Genomic DNA, 23,876 nt, shown 5'->3' with positions numbered 1-23,876 from the left:
GATAATAATCACTACCTTTTGTCCTGGTTGGTGTTAACCACAGGTTGGGAGGTGACCAGTGATGGCTTTGTTGCTGAGGCAGTGCATTCTGCCTGCACACTGAACATTGTTAAATGTTCTCCTTTGATTTTCAGTTTATTGTAAGAGAAATGTTCAGTGTGGTGTATGGAAGGAAGTGTACACAGACCTGCAGGCCCCAGGGAGAAACTCAGCAGGTGCAGATACTGAAAGGCCCTTGGTGGTGTGTATGAAATGTATTAAACAACTCCTACACCCTGTTCAATCTTAGGACTCTTTCTTCTTCCACCTTTTAAATAATTTTTACAGATCATAAGAAAGGCCTTGTAAGAAGAGGAGCAAACTTTTCTTTTTTTGACCCCCAGTCTTTGAAAAAGGATCTTGTATCTTCAACTTATTGTTGCTGTAGTATTTTATCATTAATCTTTCTTTGCCAGAGATACTTTTTGGATATGGTTACTTTGGGTGTTGTTTTTCCGTATTTACACGCAAGCTCAAAATACCTTCTCAGTGATGGTACAGTGCATAACTTTTCTTTCATATTATTTTTAATCTTCCAGCAGCATTAAGATTGCAGAGATGTGATACTGGCTTTACCAACAGTGTGTAGCAGTTTAATTGGGTTACCGCATAACAGAATCATATCAGCTTAATGGAAAGTAAATAAATTGTTAATGTACCAAATGGAAAAAATTCAGAGTCATATAATAAATATTCTTGTTAGTATTTTGTATGATTATTCCATAATCTAAAACCAAGACAGTGGAGCTTAACTTGGATAATGTCTTTTGTAATGTGCATACACAAAGTTAGTTCAGCATAAGTGTGGGAATGTTTTTGAATGACTTGTATATGGATATTTATTTCAGATAAGCATTCTGTTAATTTCTTTTGGCTTAATCAAATTTTAAAGTTAATTGAGAGGCTTATTTACTCACTGGAGTTTGAAGATATGCCTGAGTTTTGCTTTATGCATGCAATAACAGGCTAATTCTCTTTTATAAATATTTGGGTTTTTTCTGGAAAGTGAGTGTTAGGATGTTGCTTTGAGCATGTCAGACCTGTTGGTCTTTGCCTTTGTTCAGTATCCTGCTCTGCAATGTGTTTGCTGCACATCCTTCCTGGAGCCCAGATCTGTGCAAGAAGCAACGTGCATCCCCCTTCCTGTTCAGCAAGTTCTTTGGTGTTCAGGAACTTGGAGGTGTAAATCACTTACTGATATTTGGGGATTTTTCTTGTGTTCCTGAGAAAAACATGCAGTCTGACAAAATGCTTCATCAATGAGTTTTGAGTGCTGAGTTTTGAGCACTTAGGTCTTGGATTTTTTAATATTACATTATTACCAATGCAAAAAAAAAAAAAACCAAAAAAACAAAAAAAAACTGTTTTAAAGATTTTTAAACTTTAGATGAGGTGTAGGATATTTACTGCAGCTGTCATCATTCCTTGGAAGCAATTTGAAAGCCATACTACTGCCTTCTCCACTGGCATTCTCAGTGATAAAATTAGAATGGTTGTTTTTAATCTCATTGTCACAGTAGCTGTTATTAGAAATTAAACTCTTCTGGAAGTGACTTTCATGTGGCAGTGTTCAGATGATGATACAAAGGCAAATCTCTGTTTGAAAGATGGGAAAGCTGAAGCAATAACTGGTGTTGATGATTTGGGCTTTTTTTCCCCCCTCAATTTTATACTTTTAAGTCAGTCAGAAAACTGAGACTCCATGCAGGCTTGGTTCTCTGGATTGCACTAGCTGTTTCGAGGAGGATCTGCCTCTGCTGCAGCCCCTTAGCACATAACCAAGTGTTTGCCAGAAAGGCTGAGTGTTTCAATGTGGAAAAAATGGTTGTGAAGAAGTTATAAATTATTAAAATGATATGGAAGCCATGTCCGGTAGGGATTTTACTGGTTACTTGGAAGCATCTGTTGAACGCATATGGAAGTCATGCTTTAATGACACACCCTTAAACAGCATAGTCCAGTTTCATTCTGCAGTGTATGTGTTTTGGAAAAGATCAGTAGTCTCAGATGAGCCCCCACTCCCTCCTCCCATGTAGGTCTGCCTCACTTTGCTAATTTTTGAAGGTCAAATAAATAGATAAGGGTGACTGTCTTGTAGTTTTTCTTCAGCTTCAAAATGGCAGCAGTCTGGCACAATCTGATAAAAGAATAGGCTGTTAAATAAAATTGCTGCTGCTTTTGGCTGTCATCTCTAAATCTTTTTATAGGAAGCTGCTAGAAGTTGATGCTGAAGAAAACCTTATACTTGCAATACACTCCTTGCTTGGTGAGCGTTATGAATTTTGAACAATGGTGATTCACTGATACACAGAACATATGTGTCGACTGTATGTTGAAATATAAATGTAAAGCTCTGGTGTTTTGAGCAGAAAATGTTGAAACTGTGCCTGTCTCTACTGCTTCTATATAATTTCCATATGTTGTGCTCTGAAGGAGTATATTCATCAGCTTTCGTTCTTGAAATGAAGGCTAGATATTGAATTCTTTAAAAATAATAAATATAAATTGTGTTGGCAATTTGTAAAAACTGCCTGAAATACTGAATGTTTTCAGAAGTTTTTTATTCAGTGCCATCAGGGAAGTAGAAGACTAATATACTAAGTAATCCTGGGGAAATGCTCCATCCCACTTGCAACTAGCAGAATTTTGGATGTTAATCTCATTACATCCCTGTCAGTGCCTCCTGACAGAGTGCTAATAATGTCTAATGCCCTGCCACTCACACGATTGGGGTCCTGGGGCTGTCTTTTGGAAGTGTTCCTGTAAGGAAGTGATTCTGCAGTGCCCATGGCCTTGATGGTTTCCATGGGAATGTGCATGAATCCACGTACTGTGAAATGTGTTATGAAACTTCACATTGTAGAGAACTGCCTTTTAGCAGCGTGTGAACACAGCAATGGAGAATTTCAGTGCACGTGGGCAATGATGCATTTTTGCTCTACGTCGAGGCAGTATTAAAGTGTGCTAGTGGCTTGTGAGTAACCCTGGAGGTGGCTGTTAACCTGAACTGCTGTAAAACTCAACTGTAGTGGGACAAAAATGAAGAAGAGATTGATCTCTTTGGTAACACACACCTTGATTAACATTCAGTATTTTTCTGTGTTTTAATAACCTTTGCTTTTCTGCACTGTTTAATTAGTTTTTCCTTTGATGTACTGCAGTTTGTGTTTAACTGCTTCCTTTTGCAAGAACAAGCAGCTCACTTGGACATGAGTAAATAAATGACTTAAACAGATATTTCGTGGTACCTACAAGACATTAGCCGACAAATGTAAATTCCTGGCAGAGTCAAGGAAAACCACAGCCTATGAAAACCCCACACGCCTCGAGCCAAAATCCAGTAATCTTCCCTTCTAACGTTGTACTTGTGCAGAAACAGGCTTGGTGTCTGTGCTATTTCAGTTCTTCAGTCTGAACTCCACCTACCTGTGGAGTCTTGTCTCAGTTTGTCTTTTCCATTTTATATTTTGGATATTAACCAGTTTTAGTTCTAGGTATTGAGAAATGGTTTCTTTCGTGTTCTGTGTCTGGTTTTACATGAAATCACTGATTCTTGTAATTTGAAGTAGCTTTTTTTATAGACTATGATTTTTTTAAAGAATTTTGTGACTTTGAAACTATCCCAGTAACAGAATGAGCGAGCAGCTAACCCATGTTTGCAGCAGCTGAGCTTGTTTCCAGTGAGTGAATAATGTGTGTGTCAATCACTTGGTGATTGGTGATTGGTGGTGTCTGCAGGAATCTGGGCTTGTGCTGTGGGAACAACCACCTTGGCTGGAAGCAGGGGCTGCAGGAAGGTGCAGCCAGGATGTGTCCCTGTAGGGAGGCCCACTTCTTCTTAGAATGCTTTTCTCTCTTGTTTTTAGGGAAATTCTACAGCTCTTGAATCGCAGCAGTTTGGAAGTAGTTCTTCTTAAAAAGAGAAAGCAGCTGAAAGAGCAGGTCCTTCAGAAGTGTTTTCTGTGGGCCATTTTCAGTGGTGGTTGAAGCTTTGCTTGTTTGTGTTTTGCTGCTGAGCTACACATAATCTGTGCAAGAGTGTTCAGAAAGTGAAAAATGGGAGAAATGTCTGCTTTTTCTAAGCTAAGCTTTAGGGTAAGCAAGGTACAGCTTTTTCAGCCATGCCCAGACAGTGCATATTAGCAGTTAATGTTCAGGAAGAAGTGATAAAATGCTTCTTGGCCTGTCACTGACTTAAAATTGTGCTTTGAGTCAGCCACTTACTGAGATAAAGTGACAAGGGGTGTTACATCTGGCTTGTGGCTGTGTATGGATATTATTGCCTTTGTTCTGTCAGAAAAAAACCCAACCAAATGCTGAAGGAAAGTGAGATGGCTGTAAGCAAGAGGTAATCTGGAAAACCATCTAGATTCCTTTAATTACAGGGAGCAATGGTTCCTAAACCAGGCAGAAGTGACAGAAAAAGACGTGTTAAATCAGTAATCTGTTATGATTTGGGTAGTTCTCTTTAGCCTCATGTACGTATTGTGGAGCAGAAAAGTTACTTACTGATGTTCCCTTCTGCAGTTCAGTTGTCTGAAGTCTTGATGTTTACAAACTAAGCAAGTGTTATGGTTCCACGTGATGTAATAAAGACACCTAGGGAACAAAAAGCTTTGGATGCTTCTCATGTGCTTCCTAGTACTCAAAAATACTAATATACTACAGAAGCATGTAACATCATTCCCCCCATAGTTCAGGATGGACTTTCCATTCAGTTTAACATGGATTTCTGGAATAGTTTAGTGCTGAGGACCTACAGGAGACAAAATCGACAGACTCCTATAATTTGTAATTTCAGTGTGAAAATATATGTAGCATCCTCTGCTTGAGGACCACCTCAGATCAATACACACTGTTCATTGTTGGTGGATTTAGGCTCAGCTCCAAGAAACCTCTGCTTGTGTCAAAAAGGTATTTTGATGTACAATTGAGATGGTGTGAAATGGCATGCATCATTCTGTTATGCTTCCTATATAATTATTGTTTTTAAGCCTCAAATTTCTGTCAAGTTCAGAAATAAGATTTTAACATCTGGTGTTGAATTAGCTGTTGAGTGACATAAAATGTAAGCTTGCTATTCCAAGAACTATATTTACAAAGACTTTATAAATGATGGTATTTAGGCTCTATTAAGTCAAGACAAATGTAAATTATTGTGGGGCGTTTGAGGTCTTCTGTCCAAAGGATGACTGCTACACTTACCAGATAAAACAGTGAGGGCTAAGGCTTGTTATTTCTGAAGTTGCTGTTCAAAACAACATTTTTCTGAAGTTACCTTGCCTTTAAAGTCTGCTCAGTCTTGGCCTTAGGTTTTTCAACACAATGTTTAGATTAAGTATCTTTTTGATTACTTCTCAGGGAATTATAATTATTTTCTTTTTTGGCCACCAAACATAGTTACAACTGAAGATATCTGCCAAAACAATTACTTTTAAGATGTTGAAGGTCTTAATGGAAAACTATTTTAATTTTTTTTCCTTTACTTCTCCTGAGATAAAATTGGTCTACCAGCTTTAAGAGCTTTTATTCTAAAGTTAAGTAGGAAGAAGAAAAGAAAAAATGTCTAGACATTCATCATGTCAGGAATGGTCAAAACTGCAGTCCTGTTCAGTAAGAGAATCTTAAAAAATTCGAAGATCTCTGCAAATAAGCTGGAATATACATTTAAGTGAATTCTGTGTTTATCAGTCATATTTCTTGAGATTAGTATAACATGTAAAATTGAGTTTCACCGCTAATCTTTAGTTTCATAGAATGGTTTGGGTTGGAAGGGGCCTTAAGAATCATCTAGTTCCAGCCTCCCTGTCATAGGCAGGTTGGTCAGAGATCTAACCAGCCTGAACTTGAACACCTTCAGGGATGGGGTATCCACAGCTTCTCTGGGCAACTTATGCCAGTGCTCACCATCCTCACATTTAAGGATTTTTTTTTTTTTTCCTACTATCAGCTCTAGAAGCACTCTCTTTGAGTTTGAAGCCATTCCCCCTTGTCCTGTCACTACATGATCTTATGAATCCTCTCCTTTGTGGTTGTAGGCTCCCTTCAGGTGCTGGAAGGCCACAGTCAGGTCACCCCAAAGCCTTCTTTTCCAGGCTGAACAAGCCTGAATCTCTCAGCTTTTCCTCGTAGGAGAGGTATTCCATCCCTCTGATCAACTTGGTGGCCTCCTCTGGGTTCACTCCAGCAGGTCCGTGGCCTTTCTGTGTTGAGGACTCCAGAGCTGACACAGCACTGCAGGTGGAGTCTCATCAGAGCCAAGTGGAAGGGGCAGAATCACCTGCTCGACCTGCTGCCCGCACTGCTTTGGGTGTGGCCCGAGGGACAGTTGCCTTTCTGGCCTGTGAGTGCACATTCCCAGCTGATGTCCAGCCTCCCATCCACCAGCACTCCCAAGTCCTTCTGGGCAGGGCTGCTCTCCACCTGCTCACCCCCCCCCAGCCTGTTTGGTACCAGGGGTTGCCCTGCCCTGGTGCAGCACCTCGCCCTTGCTGTTTTTAAACCTCATGTAGTTCCCGTGGCCTGTTTCTTGAGTTTGTCCCCATCCCTCTGGATGGCGTCCTGTCCTCCTGGAGTGTCAACCACACAACTCAGCCTGGTGTTGAACTCATGCCATGACTTGATGTGGTGGTGAATCTCGTGCCATAAAGGTTCATAGCCAACAGCCCTGAGACCAGGGTATCAACTTGTTGATTTTGTGCTTCTGACATGTTATCTGTCACAGTGTTTTCTAGAACCCATTTCTGTGGACTGCACTGATTAAGGTGGAATTTTTTATGTGTGTCTATAAACATCTGTCTCCTTAATCATCTGGAGGAGCATGTCATGTGTATCAGACATGTTTTCTTACTTTTAATCGTTGCAATGATGTCTTTAATTTACTTCAGAGTTCTTGTTCTCTTGGCAGGAAAGTTGAGAGTCTCTGTTATTGTCTTATCAAGTGGTGCTATAGCCAGGAGACAAATCAGCTTAAGGCAAATTTTTGCTTGGTCAGCTTCCAGAACTTGTCTTTTGTGAGTGTAGGATAAGCACTTATCTATAGTGTGTAAAAACCTCATCTGGAACTATTAAAATGTTAACATTGCTCATGTTTCATGATACCTAGGGTTTTTTGTAATTTTTTTCCAAGTCTTTGTTTAAAAACAAAGCCGTTCCATACTTACTTGAGAATTTCAGAACTGCTTAATTGAATTTCATTTTTGCATGGCGTTTCATTTTGCATATTGTTTCAGCACAGCACCAGTTGTAGATTTGGTGTAGGGTTACCTGAGCAAGGAGATATGACCACTAAATTAGAGTAAAATGTGGTATGTCTTCATGTGGATATTAATTGCTAAACAGTTCTACTCTTTATCCAGAGGTGGCATATATGCATTTTATGTGTATCAAGAAGATGCTGTTTCTAGGCGTCTTTGAGCTTAACAATTTCCTGAGTCATTATTAGTGCTGACTAACATTGTGATCTATCCATTTACAAAGCTGCGTTATCAGTTCTCTCTAGAATTTGGTTTATGCTAGGAGTTTAAAATTGCTCGTGCTGAAACGCTCAAATATAAAAGTTCATGGTTTGAGTTCTAAGAATTTGTATGGAGAAGGCTACATATGTGATATGGATGTAATCAAAATGTATCACACATTATTAACAGTCACAGCTTTAAAGACCCTTTTGCCAAGGTAAATATTGATCACCGTTGCAGCAGTGATAAGTACTGAGAGGATGTGAGCGTTGTGGGACCTTCCACGTTAGTGCTGAAACCAGCTACATAACACAGAGTCATTTAGACTCTCCCCATCCTCTTCCCCAGATGCTGGCAATTGATGCTAGTGGTTGTGACCACAAAGCTTTCTTGGGTAGCAAAAAAATGCTAAGCATTTAAAAAGATCTAAATACTTAATTTAAAACTGTAGATCAGTGTGCTACATCATGTATCCAGTGGGCTCACAGAAGCTCTCTCCTGTTTGATTTCACATGCGTAAGGCATGGCACAGGTACTGGAAATCTGGTGTCAATGTGGTGACATTCAGCTCTCTGGAGCACTGCCGTAAGTGAATCCTTAGTGCTTTGATTTGCTGTTGTTTCTCTTTAGATAAATGCAGAAATGTGCATCTTGGTATATTCATGTCCCCACAGAACTTCCCCAAAGGCTCACGATCCTTCAGCTGCGGGTTCACGTTACACGTATTTCTGTAGTGAGGTACAAACTTTGGAAATTAACAACTGTGATGTCAGGATGTAGCCAAATTTAAAATTTGGCACTATGCAGTTAAAATATGTATCTTTGATGTTCTTAATAGTTTCAGAATGTTTTTTAATTTTTTTTTAATTTTTTTTTTTTTGTATGACTTCATTCCTAATGTTTGAGCAGTGCTTTGAAGATTTGGAGATTAGGAGCACTGCAGAACTGCAAGGCCGCAGGTTTTTTTTTCTATTGAGGATTAATGGTCATTAAAATCTGACAAGTGGCTACTCCAAGTGATTAAATTACTTTGGTGTTTTGAACACTGAATTTACAAGGCTGAGAGACTTTGAGTTTTATTTAGGAGTTACTCGTATATGCTTTTCTAAAGAGTCATTATGTATCTGATACAATGCTAATTTACTAAGTCATGCTGCATATGATTATTGACTTACATTCAGGATATTAGAGTTTAGAAATTGGAGGAGTTTTTTGTTATTTTATACATTTTCTCCTTAAAAACATAACCTTTCCTGGCTGGCCAGCTGCATTACTATAATAACAGCAGCAGTTGAAATATGGTTTGGGTACTGTTAATTTTTGTGTAGCTATGGCATCGCAGTGAAGGGTCTACTGGTATTTAAAAACAGTAATAGCTTGTACAAAGGGGCAGTATTTCCTATTAGGGAAATAATTGGATGGAAATTATAAATGGTGTTTGGAAAGTGAATCAGCATTGACTGAAAGATGCTGGTGTTTGTTTAGATTTCTTTGGGGTTTTTTTTAAAGTATAATTTGGAAAAATGGATATTTTTCAATGTACTGTGTTACTTGCAGTATTAACACTTACTACATTTATTTTCAGACCAATGTAACTGTTTCTGTTCCAATACTTCACATAACATAACATCTTTTTCTTTCAGGAAATGTCTAGATACAAGGTAGTCCTCATTTTTCTTGGGTATATGTGGTTTATTCAGTATGGAGTATTGGTTTGTACATTCTGTCAGTAATGTCATGGCATTGGTGTTCGCACAGTGGTCATCTCCTCCTGCTGTATCCAGACTAGCAAACAAATGGAAATGACATTTTTAGTGTTGTAGCTGCAGTTATTACTTGAGAAATAGTGCTGCTTTACACCTGAAGGTCTGTTTTTTAGTACTGAAACGCAAGTTTCAGAGCACATTTCCTGCTTGGTCATATGGCAGTATTTTGGTGGCAGGTTTTTCAATCTGAGCTGAAGAGTCTGCTGTATAAAAGACTGGTGTCTTATGTGCTAAATAAAACTGTCCAGAACAAAGAACAGAATGAAAACAAAAATCCTGTGTCATTGGATGCATCTTTTTATAAGTGATTTCGGTAGCTAATGTATTTTCCAGTGCAGTCATAAACACAAACTTCTGCAGTGTCCTAATGGTTGTGAAATTTGGAGTATTGAGTTCATGAACTCCTCCGCTCCCTTTCTCAGACTCTGTTGGAAACAAGGTTGCAGGTAGACTTAAATCCCTGGGGTCTCTCTCTCCTTGGATAATGTCTACTCTGGTCTTCAGGCTGAGGATCAAAAAGTGCAGGCTTGTGTAATAACTTCATTGTGTATTGGGGTATTTGGTTAACATTTAAGAGCTTTGAACTCCTAGTTTTCTTTCTCTGAAAAATCATTGATACTCTGTGACAGCCCATGCTTGTTTCATTTGTGGCTGCTTTCTGTGAGCAATTATCATCAGAAACGCTGCAGCAAATTGACATCGTATCACAAATGCTCCTGGAATGAAATCAAACAGTCAAACAATACTCACATTAACAGGGACAGTCAGTGTGCATAAAGAGCTCAAGAGAAAATAAGAAAAATACTGGAAAAGGTGAAGCTTACAAGACTGTAATGATGCTGAGAATTTCTGCAGTAGAGAGCTCTCTGTGCTGTAATCTGGCAGGGTAGTTATGGATTCCATGACTATGGAAGACAGGGCTTATGGCAAATATATGATAAACCTTAGCTTCACACTGAATGAGAGTTGAATATTATTTATGTGCTGGCTCTGTGGTACGTTCATCTTCTACGTCCGGGTGATCTCAAACTGGTGGTTGCTGCACTGCTTCCATCAGTGTTAAATGCTGCTTCACTGCTCACTGATCTTAATTTCCTTACTGTTTTCCCATGAAATGAGGTGTATGTAGCCAAAGTAGCTCTTTGTGTCTCTGCTCTCTAGACCTGTTTCAGTTAATTGGATAAAAAGGTGTGGCTGCAAAGGACTTGAGTGACAGATATGAATGTTTATTGGAGTGAAATGTTTTCTAGAAATGATTGAGAAGCTTCAATGCAAGTATTTCAAAATGCAGGAGGAAGCACAAGTGAGTGATTCTGTAAATAAACAAGGAACCAGTGGGTGTTAGTCCAGTTTGATACTTAAATCCAACTTAATTGGAAATAGGTATTTCTTTTTAGTTTTACCCTCTCTGCCCTGCCTCCAGGTGGGCTGCATATGAAGCTTGTTTTCCCATTTTAGTCCAAGAAGGCAGTGTATTTCTAAATGATTTCTATTCTGCTCTCCATTTTCTTTCATTTAACCTGTGTTGTGGTACTTTAGTACATTAATTTTAGAAAAATTAATTTAATACATTAATTTTAGAAAAAGTGACATTTGCTAATCAACAAAGCAGAAAGCTAGGGACAGATATATGTTCCTGATGTGTGAGTATGAGCCTAACTTCCTTCCCCCCTCCCGCCTCCTGTAGAATGTTCACTAAAAGCCAGTACTTGTACGAAGTCTGTTCTAAGGATGGTTGAGCTGAAATCTACTAAACTAGTCTGTTTGCCATCAGATGTTAATGTAGTATTGCTTTAATGAAAACATAATCATCAGACATGTTCTGTTGAATTTTGAGCAGATGGATTAGTAAAATAAACCTCTCTTTCATTGGACAAAACATAAGTTCTTTCAAGTCAATATTTGTGATTAGTGTCTTACCTTACTGTAGTTCTTGTTGAGTATAAAATGTTATTTAAGTACGAAGTGTTGCTATCAAATGACTGACAATTTTTGAGTGGTTTTGTTCATGCTGTTCCAATTTACAGCATCATCTCGTGAGAATTATTCATTGTAGAGTTCAGATTTAAGGAAGGAAGTTGGAATTATGTTGTTAAAAATATTACGAGTAATTTGCGCATTTTTTTCTTTTGTCATTGATTTTTCTTAAATACCCTATGACGTGCCATTCACATTGTATAACTTGAACTATCATCTGAAGTAAAACTGCAGTGAGATGTACTTTGGAAGATTAATGCAATTGAAATTTGATGTGATCTGCACCTTTAAAAAAATCCTACAAGTTTCCACATAGTTTTTAAAGATATTTTGTTAGTTTCTTGAGCATTGTTTCCCTGAAGAGGGGGCTTATTGGGCGTGCAAGATATTGTTAAAAGCTCAAAGTTAAAGCAACAAGCTAAAATAAAAAGGATCAATATTTCATTTTAGAGTGGTGTTTCAGAAAATTGGTTTAGAATTGCATTTTGATGGTTCATTTAATGGTCTTGTTTTTTCCCTGTAATATTAGGATGACTGTCTGTTCCTCAACCTGTATTAAAATTGCTGCTGCTTAAGCCAATAGCTCACTTGGTTTGCAGCCCTAATCTGTCCAACAAATTAAAAGTTTCAGATAGGGAATTTTTGAAGACAAAAATAAAGCATTGCATATTATGATTTTATTGTTTTGTGTTCTAGGTTGTGTTAAAGATCATTAAACATTACCAAGAAGAAGGACAGGGGAATGAAGTGGTCCAAGGAGTGCTCCTGGGTCTTGTCGTGGATGACAGACTTGAAATCACAAATTGCTTCCCTTTCCCTCAGCATACAGAAGATGATGCAGACTTTGATGAAGGTAATAGTTACAGTTTTGTAAAACTTAGGCTAAAAAGAAAATCTGTATGGGCTAAAAAAGCCTTTTTTCCCTCACAGTGAGCAGAAGTTTGTGTGTTCTCAGAGAGATTTTTTAGTGTGGCTTGTGGTGTCAGCGGGTTAATAGGAGCGCCATCCTGAATATCCAACTTAAAGCTTGTCTGTATAAGGGAAGTTATGAGGAATGAATACTGTATTATATGAACATTTATTTTAGGATGAGACTGTCTACACAGGAAGATGCACTAGTTTCCTGTCTGTAATTGATAATCACTTTAAAGCTTTTTGTGGAAATGGCTGTGTATATGTGTGTACATACACACACATCTGGATGTAGCTCAGCACACAGATTGCCTCTCTGTGGATTTACTTGTATGTGTTAAGTACTCATTGAACGTCTGGAGAGCAGAGCTTTCTAAGTTTTAAGAGGCTTCGGCTAACTTGAAGTCTGGGTGATCATTTTGCATTCCAAGTGAACTAGAACATAGCATGGGAGGTTCCTATGTGTCTCAATGTTTTTTGCTGGTCCTAGTGATGTTTTGTTACTTGACATTGTAAGTTAGTATGATTGGCTTGGCACAGAATGACATCAAATTTATAAAGCAAACTTAAAAGGCTTACGGTTCTAATCTTGCTATTATAAGAATGCATGTGTGTATTTAATGGTACTTGTAGAAAAACTATTAGGGCATAAAGAGAGTTTTAACTTCAAGAGTAACTAAAGAGGCAATATAGTCAAAGTAGTTGCAGTCAAAGCATTTTGATAATTCAGTTTGAGCAAGATCACTTCATCTGTAAATATAAAGTGCTTTTTCTTGCTTATAATGAGATTAGGTACTATTAAATTAATATTTTATCTTACAACGAAAGAATCTTGGACCCTGCTTTTATAGCAGAGATAATTTTAAGAATTCTTTGCAACTTGGTAAGGTTTTGTAGCTGTATTGCTTCCTTTGTGGGATTATACAGTTAGCTCAAAGAAAAAAAGTGCAAAACAAAAAGGAATCTTAATTGTCCTACAATAACATGGTGCTTGAGTCAGAACCATGTTTTACTAAAGTCTTAAAATGTTTTAAAGATTATTTTTCTTCTGGAGCTCTTCAAAGGATTGAAATAATCTAAATTCTTAATTGGACCTCATGCTTCATTTTCTTTTCTGTAGAAAATACCTGAATTATTTCCATGTAGCTGATAGGAGAGCAAGTACTGAAACGATTTTCTCAGTGTCTGAGATGGATTCAGCTCACTGTAGGATGGCTCCCATGCTGAGCTGTAAGCCTGTGATCAGGTATGCAGGGTTCAACTGTTCATGTTTGGGAGAAACTTCATTCCAGGAAAGTGAATTTTGGTACAAGTCTTTCTTTTCGCCTTTTTTAGCCATTAGGCAATAATCCTGGCATTCAGTAAGGTCCAAAGGCAAAGCTCCCCTCACCTGGAGCCCTTAGCTTTTCAGCTTTCTGTTCCCATGCTGTGGGCAGAGAAAGCAGAGCAGACTCTAGCCAGAGTGGGAAGTGAGCCTGTGGCAGTGAGGCTGATGTTGTCCCTGGCAGTGGTGGGGAATCTGCAGCCAGGTCAGGGGAACTTGCCTATGCTAAACCCTGTAAGCCAATTCAGGAGAATTTCCCATTGGTTTCCATCTTCCCTAGCCTATGCTATGTGGATCACAGATATGCTGCTTCTGCATTCTTCTCAGTGAAACACTCAGTTAAATAGACCAAACCGTTTAGGAAATGGCAAGTGCTCCTGCTCATTCTGCATTTCCTTACTAGGGGTCTCTTGAGCTCTTTAACTTAGGTGGTAGAGCCTAGGGAAGATGAAAACATAAACAAAATGGCTGTTGAGGTTGCTAGCTTGAGCTTTTGGTATCTTTTTAGGCATTTGAGAGTTGTCTTCTGTCTTGCCAATGTGAAAAACAATAATGTTTTATAAATGCCCCCTGTTTGTTTTCCCTGGAGCTGTGTTTCCCTATGCAAGCATCCTGCCAGGTTTTCAAAAGATTCTTTTTTCTTCTAGATACAGATAAGTGAAGTAGAGAAATCTCTTGTTATGTGCCAGAATGTTAAAATTCAGGATCCTAAAAACCAAAGGAAACAAGGCACCTCCTTCCCCCTAAGACTTGTGTGTTACTTCAGTACCCTGTCTGCCTTTATATACTTGCACAAATTCAGGCCCATAGATATGGAGGGAAAATATGAGGGCCTTGGCACTTCAGAGCTGCTATCACACAGAATCATACTTAACACTGTGCTCTTTTGTCGTGATGATGTTGCATCATCCTCTGCCTTAGTGTAGACATTAGTGGTCTTGAGGTGATTGTTGTTAAGAGAATTTGAGCTTTTGTGCAAGAGGGTGATATTTGAGCAAATAAACTGTTGGGTAATTGGCAAGACACATTTACGTGAATGTTTTCCTCTTTTAAGCTGTGCAAATCTAATATAAAACACATTTTTGAGAGTGCTAAGAAAATATCCTTAAATTGAACTTGAAATAGGTATTCATGACATTTAAGAATCAGTCTGATAAAGACGTAGTCAAGCTTGCTTACAACAACCATTTCTTCAGATATGCTTAGTTATGCTTTTGTTATGGTGCCATTTTGTCTCTTGTTGCTTTGTGCCTGGAGATAATATCAGATTTTGACTGTTTGCTGTTACAGAATTCCTTCAAAAATTATTATTTTTTTAAAAAACATATCTGAACTTGTTCTTTTAGTGCAAGAAAAATTTTTAATGCAACTTGAATCGGACTATTTCTGAAACTACAGAAAACATGAGAGGATTTTTAGCTTCAAGTAATTCTTACTGCAAATCTGGGCGGGCTGTCCACCACGTATGCAGCCACAGGTGTTTTTCATCTTAGAAAGTTTCTCCTGCAGTGTTGTCTTCCTATGATTCCTTTTACAAAGTGCAATTTTTTTGGTAAGATTTCCTGTCAGGGAAGTCTTAAACACTTAGGTTGGCCTGCTGCAGCATGAGATTTTTAGTGGGGGTGAGAAGGTTCAACCCAGCTCTCTGTTAGAAATCTGTAGGTGAGGTTTAGTTGATGATGTGTGAGCTAATGGAGGAAAATGGCAGAATTGTTTTCGAGTCCTCAGCAAAAGATGCTTCAATGTGAATGTTCAATATTTTAGGGCTGAACTTGGGGCTTTTGGGTAGGCATTTATTTTTCACATAGCTATGTTTCCTTATTGCTGGTGCACTTAAAGCCTCATAGGCATCGACTTTATTTTTCAAAGCACTGATCTTTAATTTCATGAAGATACTTTCAGTGATTTACACATACAACCCCTGTTCCTGTTGGCCTATTCCAGGGAGGCCCCCTGCCTCCCCTTCCCCATGTCCTTCTCCCCGTAGATTCAATTCTTGTTTAGGGAAAATCAGATTTCTGCTGTAAGGATTTTTGGCTTAGGTCCTTCTGTGAAATGATGCAGTATTCCATCTTGTCTTACTGAGGGAAGTTAACTGAGAAGTGCTTTCACTTTAGGGCACTTCCAAGCCTTTGTCTGAGCATAGTTTTGCTGTCTTTCAGTTAAGGTTTACTAAAAACCTTATTTTCTGTATGTTCTTCCTGATAAAAGAAATATATTTTTCATGTCTATAAATTTTATTTCTAAGCAACATGTTAAATTCAATCTTTTGCACTTTATTGATTTTATCTTCGGTTCTTTTCACTGAGTAGTTTTTCTCCCCATTTAAAGGAAATTTATATTCCTGTCTTGGAAATCCAACAGTTAAAAATGTAATATACCTCTTGTCAATCATTATAGATGTTGTGAGACATTATTTAGAAAGAGATTTATTAAAAAAACAATAGTCCAATGTATTTTAGTAATTTATTTACAAAGCTAAGATAATAAATTAAGTCCTCTGGTAAATATGCCAATTGGAACTTCAAGATAGTTATGTAATTATACATCAAAATAAGTTCTATATGGTTGTAACTTTTTCTTCTTTTATTGGATTCCCTCTGAAATGCTCCAGAAGGAAAGCTGATGCCTTCTCCCCCTATCCCCCAACATTATTTTTACTTTGTTACTTGAAAGGATTCATTTTGGTTTTCAGGTTAGCTAGATGATTAAAGATTCTATTACCTTTGGTTTTTTGTGCTTTAGGTTGTATTTAGTTGTGTAATCATTCAGTAACAAGTAGAAATAACATAGTTCAGTATTTCCACAAATCCAGCAGTTTTTTTTCCCTCCAATGGGTGCAGTTGCATGTGGACAAAGGTGTCATAGCTCATAAATGGTGCTTATTCAGGGTTTTCCTTGGCCAGGGGCAGCAGCAGTTAGAGCTGCTGAGCCTTACCTGCAGTGCTGCCCATTTGCTCACCTGTGACCTGTGGTCCCTGCGGAAGCCAAGGGCTTCAGGTGGAATCACAGAATCATCTGGGTTGGAGAAAAGGTACAAGAGCATGGAGTGCAACCACTGCCCAGTACTACACTGTAACTCCTGAACCACGTCACCCAGGACCTCTTAAACACCTCCAGGGCTGGCGAGTCTGTCACCTCCCTGGGCAACCTGTTCCAGTGCCTGACTACCCTGACACTGAAAAACAATTCAATACCTAATCTGCGGTTTAAGGCCATTTCCTCTGGTCCTCTCACTGTGGGCACGGCAGAATGGACTGGCCTCCACCTCACTGCACTCCCCTTTCAAGGTAATTGTAGAGAGCAATGAGGTCCCTCCTGAGCCTCCTGTGCTTGAGACTGAACAAACACAGCTCCATCAGCTGCTCCCTGAAGATGTGTTTTCTAGACCTTTCATAAGCCTTGTTGCAATAGGGTCCAAAGGGACTCTGTGAATGTTGATTTCTTTTAGTAGTATTGCTGTAGAAGTCCTAGTGTCATTAAGTCATACCCCCCTAGCAGTGTTGATTCATCTCCTTTCTGTAATGGCTTCTGTCCAGGCTAGATTTTGTCAGTTTTTCTTGTTTTATTCCCATTTTAAATCAAAGGTTTTATCGTTGTATTTATCATCTTCTATTTCTCTTGTATTGTTGCATGACAGATCTTGAATGTGCAGTGACTGTAACTATGTTCTGAATAGGCAGATGCAATTTCAGCTGGCTGCTTTTTTCTTCTTTTTTGTTTGTTTTTGTTTTGTTTATTCTCTTCAGGTATAACAATTGTATCTCATGTCTGTTGTTTTTTAATATTTATGAAATGAAGAAATCAAACCAGGTTGCATGACATTTGAGTTTTATTTCACTAAGGAAAGGAGCAGATGACCCAAAATCTTCTAAATCAGAGCCTTGATTGTGGTTCCAGTTGTAGTCCGTTTATCTGAGTTCTTAATCTATATTTTTTGTAAGGCCTGTTGTAATTTAGGAAGAAAGCCATACTGTGTAAGTGTCGACTTTTCAATTACTGAGTGCTGGTGAAAGTCTGTCAAGTGTGTCCATGCATTTATGAAGTTACACTTTGCTCTCTATGCGCAAAAGGATATAGAATTTTAAGGTTGGGGGGGGGGGGGGGTTGTTTGAGTTCTTTTGTTTGTTTTTTTAAAAAAACTATTTGGGTGTAATGAATGTGTGAAATAGTCCATAGAGTCAATAATGTTTCATTTATGTAAGTAATTCAGGTGATTATGACAGAGGGTGGAAGGTTGGTTTGTTAAGCATTCAAAATAATCTTTTTTTTCTTTTTTTTTTTTTTTTTTTTTGTGGATTGCCAGAACTGATATTGCAATGTACTGATGGACAAAGATGTTATTTATTATGTGCTTAATTGTCATCTAATACAATATATCACATATTCAAGGTTCTTTAATAAAACTGCTGAATTAATTTGTACTTTACCTGTCCCCGGTGCAAGCCCTTGATTTGTTTCCTGAAAGGAGGCTAATATTGAAATGGTTTGTGTAATTGTGATGGTTCAGTGGAGTAGCAGGCATGCAGCCTGTTAAATGTTTTGCCTAAGTTCTTATACTTTGCAGACTTACCTGTAATGACTGGAGGTTTCTCTCTTTAATGGGTAAGAAAGGAGAAATCCCAATAAAAAGCTGGTTTAGCGGCTGCGGGCTGAAGTGTGCCTTGGGTGTGTGGATGCGTGTACACAGATGCGGCTGTGTCTGCCAGAGGATGGTTTTGTATCACAAGTGCTAAGAAACAGTGCTTTTAATTCTCTTGCCCGAGGCGAGTGACCTGTCCGTGTGTCCCTTGTCCCGTTGTCCCCGCCGTGTGTCCCCGCCTGTCCCGCGCGGAGCCGCCGTCAGGGGGCGCCCGTGGCCAGCGCACGGCCCGGGGCTGCGGCAGCGCGGGGGGAACGCGGCACCTCCGCCTGGGAAAGGGCACGGAATCTTTTACACCCGTGAATTCACAAAATGTGTGACCAAGTGCAGTGACTGTCCTCACTCAGCGGTGCTGCTTCGGTTCTCGAATCAGCCTAAATGTGCCGTGTGCTCTAAGGCTCGGGGTGGATGGGGAGAGTTTGATCCAGACTTGTCTGTGTGTCCCAAAGCAGAACAGGAGCTTTCCTTGTTCTGCGGGTTTGTGTCTTTGCTTCCCAATTCTGCCGCACGGAACTGAGAAAGGAGGCAACACTTGCGATGGAACTCCTTGGCTTATCTAAGGGAATTTATACTGCTGGGCTGTGCACACTTAAAAATTGCATATCAACTATTCCTCTTCTGACAAACTGCCTGAAATGCTCTGTTTACTGCATTTCTGGATTTTCAAGTTGATTTTTACTGTAGGGACAATGCTTTAAAGTGGTAGGCTAATCCTTTCATCCAACATCTGATTTTGTATCAAAAAGGAGAAATAAATTTGCTCTTTAAAGTACCATGCGTATTAAAGTTTTATTTAAATCAGGTTCCATTGAAATTTTGCTGCAAAAGAAGTTGGTGTAATTTGATTTAAAATGCAAAGTGCTAGCTCTTAGCCTTTTTTTTTAAAAGAAAACATATATAATGGCGTTTTTCCTTGAGCAATTTTAAACAGGAAAACCTGCCTAAAATCTGTTGTAGGTTGTTTTCTGTTTTTTTCCACAATTCACAATTACAGGGATATTATTATAATACTTAATAAACTACCATGCTGTACTTTACTGAAAATCGTGTTTAAGAATATGCACTTACTTAGCCTGAAAATGAAGTTAGAGAAGCGTCTGTTTTAAGGATAGGTAGGTAGATGTATATACACATTCTTTAGCAGCATTAGAATGGGCTGGGAGATTGTATCAAACTCAGCTATGCATTTAAACATTTCATTATATGGAAGATTTCGTCTTGAAGCCAGCAGTTTTTACTTCATAGCTTGTGTTTTATCTTAGCTGTATTCTTTATTTAAAATCACGATATACAATAATTTAGTTTGTTATACGAATATTTTATATGATTTTGTTTGACTTGCAGAAACTCATTAATTTTTATATGGTCAGCAGCATGAAAGCCCAGTTTCTTTTACCTTCAATTTTGGTAAAATATTACAAATGAGTCATTCTGAATTTAATTTTTTTGGTGCTAATATAATTAGCTCAACTTGGACTAAAGACATAAAAGAGTACAGAAGCAGACAACCAGTTAAATAATGAAAGTGTGTGTGTATGTGCATATATATATATATATATATATATATATACACACACACACACATACTTAATATCTGCTCTTGTGTCTACCTCTGTGTTTGGAGGAACTAAAGCTTCATCCGGAAGGAAGCCCAAACCTTGTGAAGACACATTGTCAGTTCTGCTAAAAACTTTCAACTTCTTCATCCTTGATTTATTATTCCTTGGTCTTGTACAGTGTGGCACAGGAGCGGCTGTTTGAGTTGGGCTGCCTGGATCACTCTCTCTGTGCTTTTTGCACGTCTTGCTTTGGTCTGTAGCGTGTCCTGTCTTGAGGGACCAACTGTGTGCAGACCTTGTGGGTCCCCCAGCCTTGACTTGGACTCTGTGCTCATCTGTTCTTTTCCCAGTGGGGCTGGACCAAGAGGAAGAGAGTTCTTTTAACACCTTCTTATTACCTCTTTCCATTCCCCCTCCTTTCCTTTTTTGCTAATGTAAGTATTTAGCCATTTCCTTTCCCAGAGAATGCTGTAATAAACTTGAGGGACGTGAAGGAAAGTGCGGCAAAATGAGCAAATCCCCAATTTTTTTTTTCTGGGAGTTGAAATTAAGGAAATGCCTATAGTTCTATTGAAAAGCAGTTCAAATCAATACGTCTGTGTGAAAGGTAACAGAAACTGATTGAAATAAATTGTAGCAGTAAATTCTGAAAAATCATTTTCATTATTATTTCTTGTTCAGTAATGTTTCATGGATTTATCAGCTGCATAATGCAGAAAAATTATGTAGCGTTATTCTCTAAGAAAATGTTCCATACCCAAGGTATAGTACACATGAAACTGAAGTTGCACCTCTTTTGTTCGTAGTGTTCACATTTATTTTATTGATGGAAAGGCAGAGACAAGAAGCTGGCCCAAGGTTCAGGACTGAATTTGGATTTAAATACTTGAGGAACAGACTCAAAATCCATTTTGCTGGTGGGAAATCCCACTGTAGCAGTGGAGCTAAAGAGATAAAGGAATTTTTTTTCATAAAAATTACAGAACTTTAAAGATGTTATAGAAAAGTACTAGTCTTTGATAGAAAAGAGAAAAATCCTTGAAAGAGTTTATGTTTGTCTCTTTATTTTAGCATTAGTTGTTTATGATTAATATGTATTGTGAAATCCAGTGGTGCAGTCAAAAATATACAGAGAAACTGAGAAAGCTCAAACTGAGCAAAGCTTGCTTATCTCTGTAGCTTGAAGGTAAGCCAGTGTATAGAATCTTAATATCAGCAAAATTTAAGAGAGTAAACTTCTTTAAAGCTCTAGTGAAGATGAGCAAGCTGTGCATAGTTGCACATGTAATAGTGTATAGTAGTTTAAATTTATATAATTTCTTATTGACTGCATCCACAAAATGTATTTATTGCAGATAAGGCTCTCACCCATCTAACTGGAGAAATTTACTCTGTTTTGGTTTGTGGTGTGTGGGTCGATAAGTTGCTGTTGTATGCAGCTTGTCTTTTGTTTCACTGTGCTGAATACACAGTTTGATTTCTTTTATTGGATTACATGCTTCAGTACAGCATAAATTCATGCAGTAGAAAAATATACATGAAAATAGGTTGTTTACAGTGAAATACTTATATGTTTTTGTAAGATTAGTGTGATAACTCCTCTGTATGTATTTATAGCCAGCATGCAAACGTGTGGAGTTCTAGTCAGTAATAAAAATGGAAAAAATTCTTTAAACTTTTTTTAGAAAACAAGACAGGCATGTTCTTTGTGTGATATATTTAGGTCATAAGGGACATCTGCTAAGGATAATTTTTTAACACTTGCTAACAATCCTAATATAATAGGGCCTATTCATCAGTCATATTGTTCCTGACTTGGGTAGTGTGGATTTTAGTGATTCCCGATGTGCATTTAGACTCTCTTAATTGCTCGTTTCTTGCTGTTCTATCTTATTGTTTTGTAGGACAATGCATAAGCAGGCACAGAATAATCAAAATGGTTTCCCTGGCCATATTAGGCACCTAACACGAGATATATTTGCTGTGCAATGTGTGCGTGTTTTTGCAAGTAGAAGTCTCGTTGAAACAAAAATAAATCTTACCAGGGAAGTAATTCAAGGATTTGAACATGCTATTCAGTGTCTGTGTATATATATATATATATATTTATATATAAAAACCTCATCCATGTGGTGTGTATTGCGGATTTTATAGTGTTCCTTTATGCAGCAGAGAAATCGGAAGGGTAAGGGAGGAACCACAGACACTGAACATCAGGATTTTGAAGTTCTCGATAAACTGTTAAATTGTGCCAATTTTGTGTCTTTGGTTGAGAAACAAAAGCTTCTTTCGAGATATTTGCAATAGAGCTGAGATCTAATCTTTTAGGTTTTAATGAACTCAGAATTTCACTTAGCTGCAAGGCATTTGACTCCTGAAGAAGTGCATGTAATGTTCTAGCAGCTTGCAGATACGAGGCAGAGAGTGCTCTGCTTCATTGTTTGAGGGGAGAGATGTTACGGTGGGAGTTAAGTTTTGATACTAGTGAAACAGGAAAACTGACCAGGTGAAGTTTGGCAAAACTACTGAAAGGGGTGTTTGCAATTTGATTTCCACATATAGATGGAAATACTTTTTTTTTTTTCCTTTCCCTTCCTTTTTTTATTTTTTTTCTTTTTTTTTCTCCTTTTTTTTTCCTTTTTTTTTTTTAACAATTTGTATTGCTCTATTGCTCCATGTTCTGCACTTACCTACAGATAGAATAATAGCTGTTAAATGCTTTAGGATAGCGGTTATAATAATTATTTTATCTTGATCTGTTTTCTGCCTCTGATAATAATAGCAAAGGGAAAAAAAAGCTAGAAATTGTAGCGTTTACAGCAATTTTAGGGAAGCTTTCTTTATAACTTGCTCCAGTTATAGAATCTTGTTTCAAAGTAAATGTTATCCCTTTGATCAATTTTGGGAAGAACAAATAATTTTATTTTCTAGATTTTTTACTCTCATTTTTACTCAGTTGCTTTAGCTAAGCACAATAGATGATCCTTAAAATCCCGCATAGGTGCAAAACATGAGAATTGTTTGTTGTTGCTTTGTTGTTTTGTTTTGAGGGTTTTTTTTCCAATTCTTTTAGTAATTTTTACTTCTGTTCTAACAAAACATGTTAAGGAAGGCTGGTTTGGACTGTTAAAGTAGTGCCAGTGATTGAGAATAAATCAGCCTGGGACTGTGAATTCAGTTGTTGAGTATAGTTGAAAGACCATAGTCTACACAAATGTTGATTTCATTCAGACTTTTAATCTGTATCTGTATGGCTTAATTGAAGTATTTTACTGGACTTAATAGTTGTTCTCCACATTGGATAGTTGAAAATTTCATTCATCTTATCTGCAGTTGATTTAAACAGTTTGGCAAAAAATGTGAGTACTGCTTTACTTATAGTATATGTTTAGTTTGAGCAGAGAGCTGCTGATTTTCTGTAACTGCAGCCTGGGAGAAAGGAGCAAGGAAGGACTGAGAAGGGAGCTGAAGACGCTGTTGCAGGGATGCAGTTTGGACACTGGGTGCCACTCCTGGTACACACTGAGGCTCGAAAGCCTTTCTCACTCAGTGAAGCAGCAGGCAGTTGTGAAAATGGAGGTCTTTGTTACTCAGGAAATTCTGAAGGTCTTCGTCCTGAGCCTGGTGTTTCTTGTAGCTGAGAAACATTGTCCTCACTCCTACAAGGTGTAACTAAAGATTGCAAGGACAGGATATTTTTTTGTTATTTCAGTTCTACTGAGAATGATTTTCTAGACTTGATATGTTGCTGTCTAGTTACATACCTCTCATCATGTATTAGACAGACAAGGGTGCAACACTAACTGTTCAGGAACTAGACCAAATATGACAGTTCTTCTCAGAAATAGAAAAAATAATTGCAAAAGCAAACGATTTTAATGAAATGTCTGCGGGCAAGCCTATACATATATATATATATATATGTACCTATATAGGTATTTTTTCATATATAGTTTCATTCTGCCATGTGCTTTGTTTTTAGATGAGTTCAGTGTCAAATTCATTTGGTGGTGTGTCACTGATGAAAGACTAGAGGAAAGGACAGTTGAGGATGGGTTTGGGATTGGTCAATTTGCTAGACTTGGAGGCAGTGATGGTTTCCAATAGGCACCAAGTGTTGAAGATATGAGGAATGCTGAGGAGATGGAATAAAGAGTGGGAGTAAGAAATGTTTAGATGTAAATTGGAATGAGGTTAGTG

The 23,876-nt window shown here is 38.0% G+C and overlaps 1 protein-coding gene across 1 annotated transcript in view; it reads left to right on the top strand.

Moving 5' to 3' along the window:
* The window catches only part of EIF3H (eukaryotic translation initiation factor 3 subunit H), an 86,539-nt gene that overhangs the window by 6,296 nt on the left and 56,367 nt on the right, over positions 1–23,876 (top strand). The window contains exon 2 of the mRNA XM_083865234.1: positions 11,936–12,092. Coding sequence (XP_083721360.1) covers positions 11,936–12,092 — 157 coding nt within the window. The remainder of the gene's footprint in view (positions 1–11,935; positions 12,093–23,876) is intronic.

The sequence above is a fragment of the Zosterops lateralis genome, assembly GCF_965231275.1.
Source record: "Zosterops lateralis genome assembly, chromosome: 1".
NCBI lineage: Eukaryota > Metazoa > Chordata > Aves > Passeriformes > Zosteropidae > Zosterops > Zosterops lateralis.
Note: the sequence above shows the minus strand (reverse complement) of the source record. Positions and strands in the feature narration are given on the sequence as shown.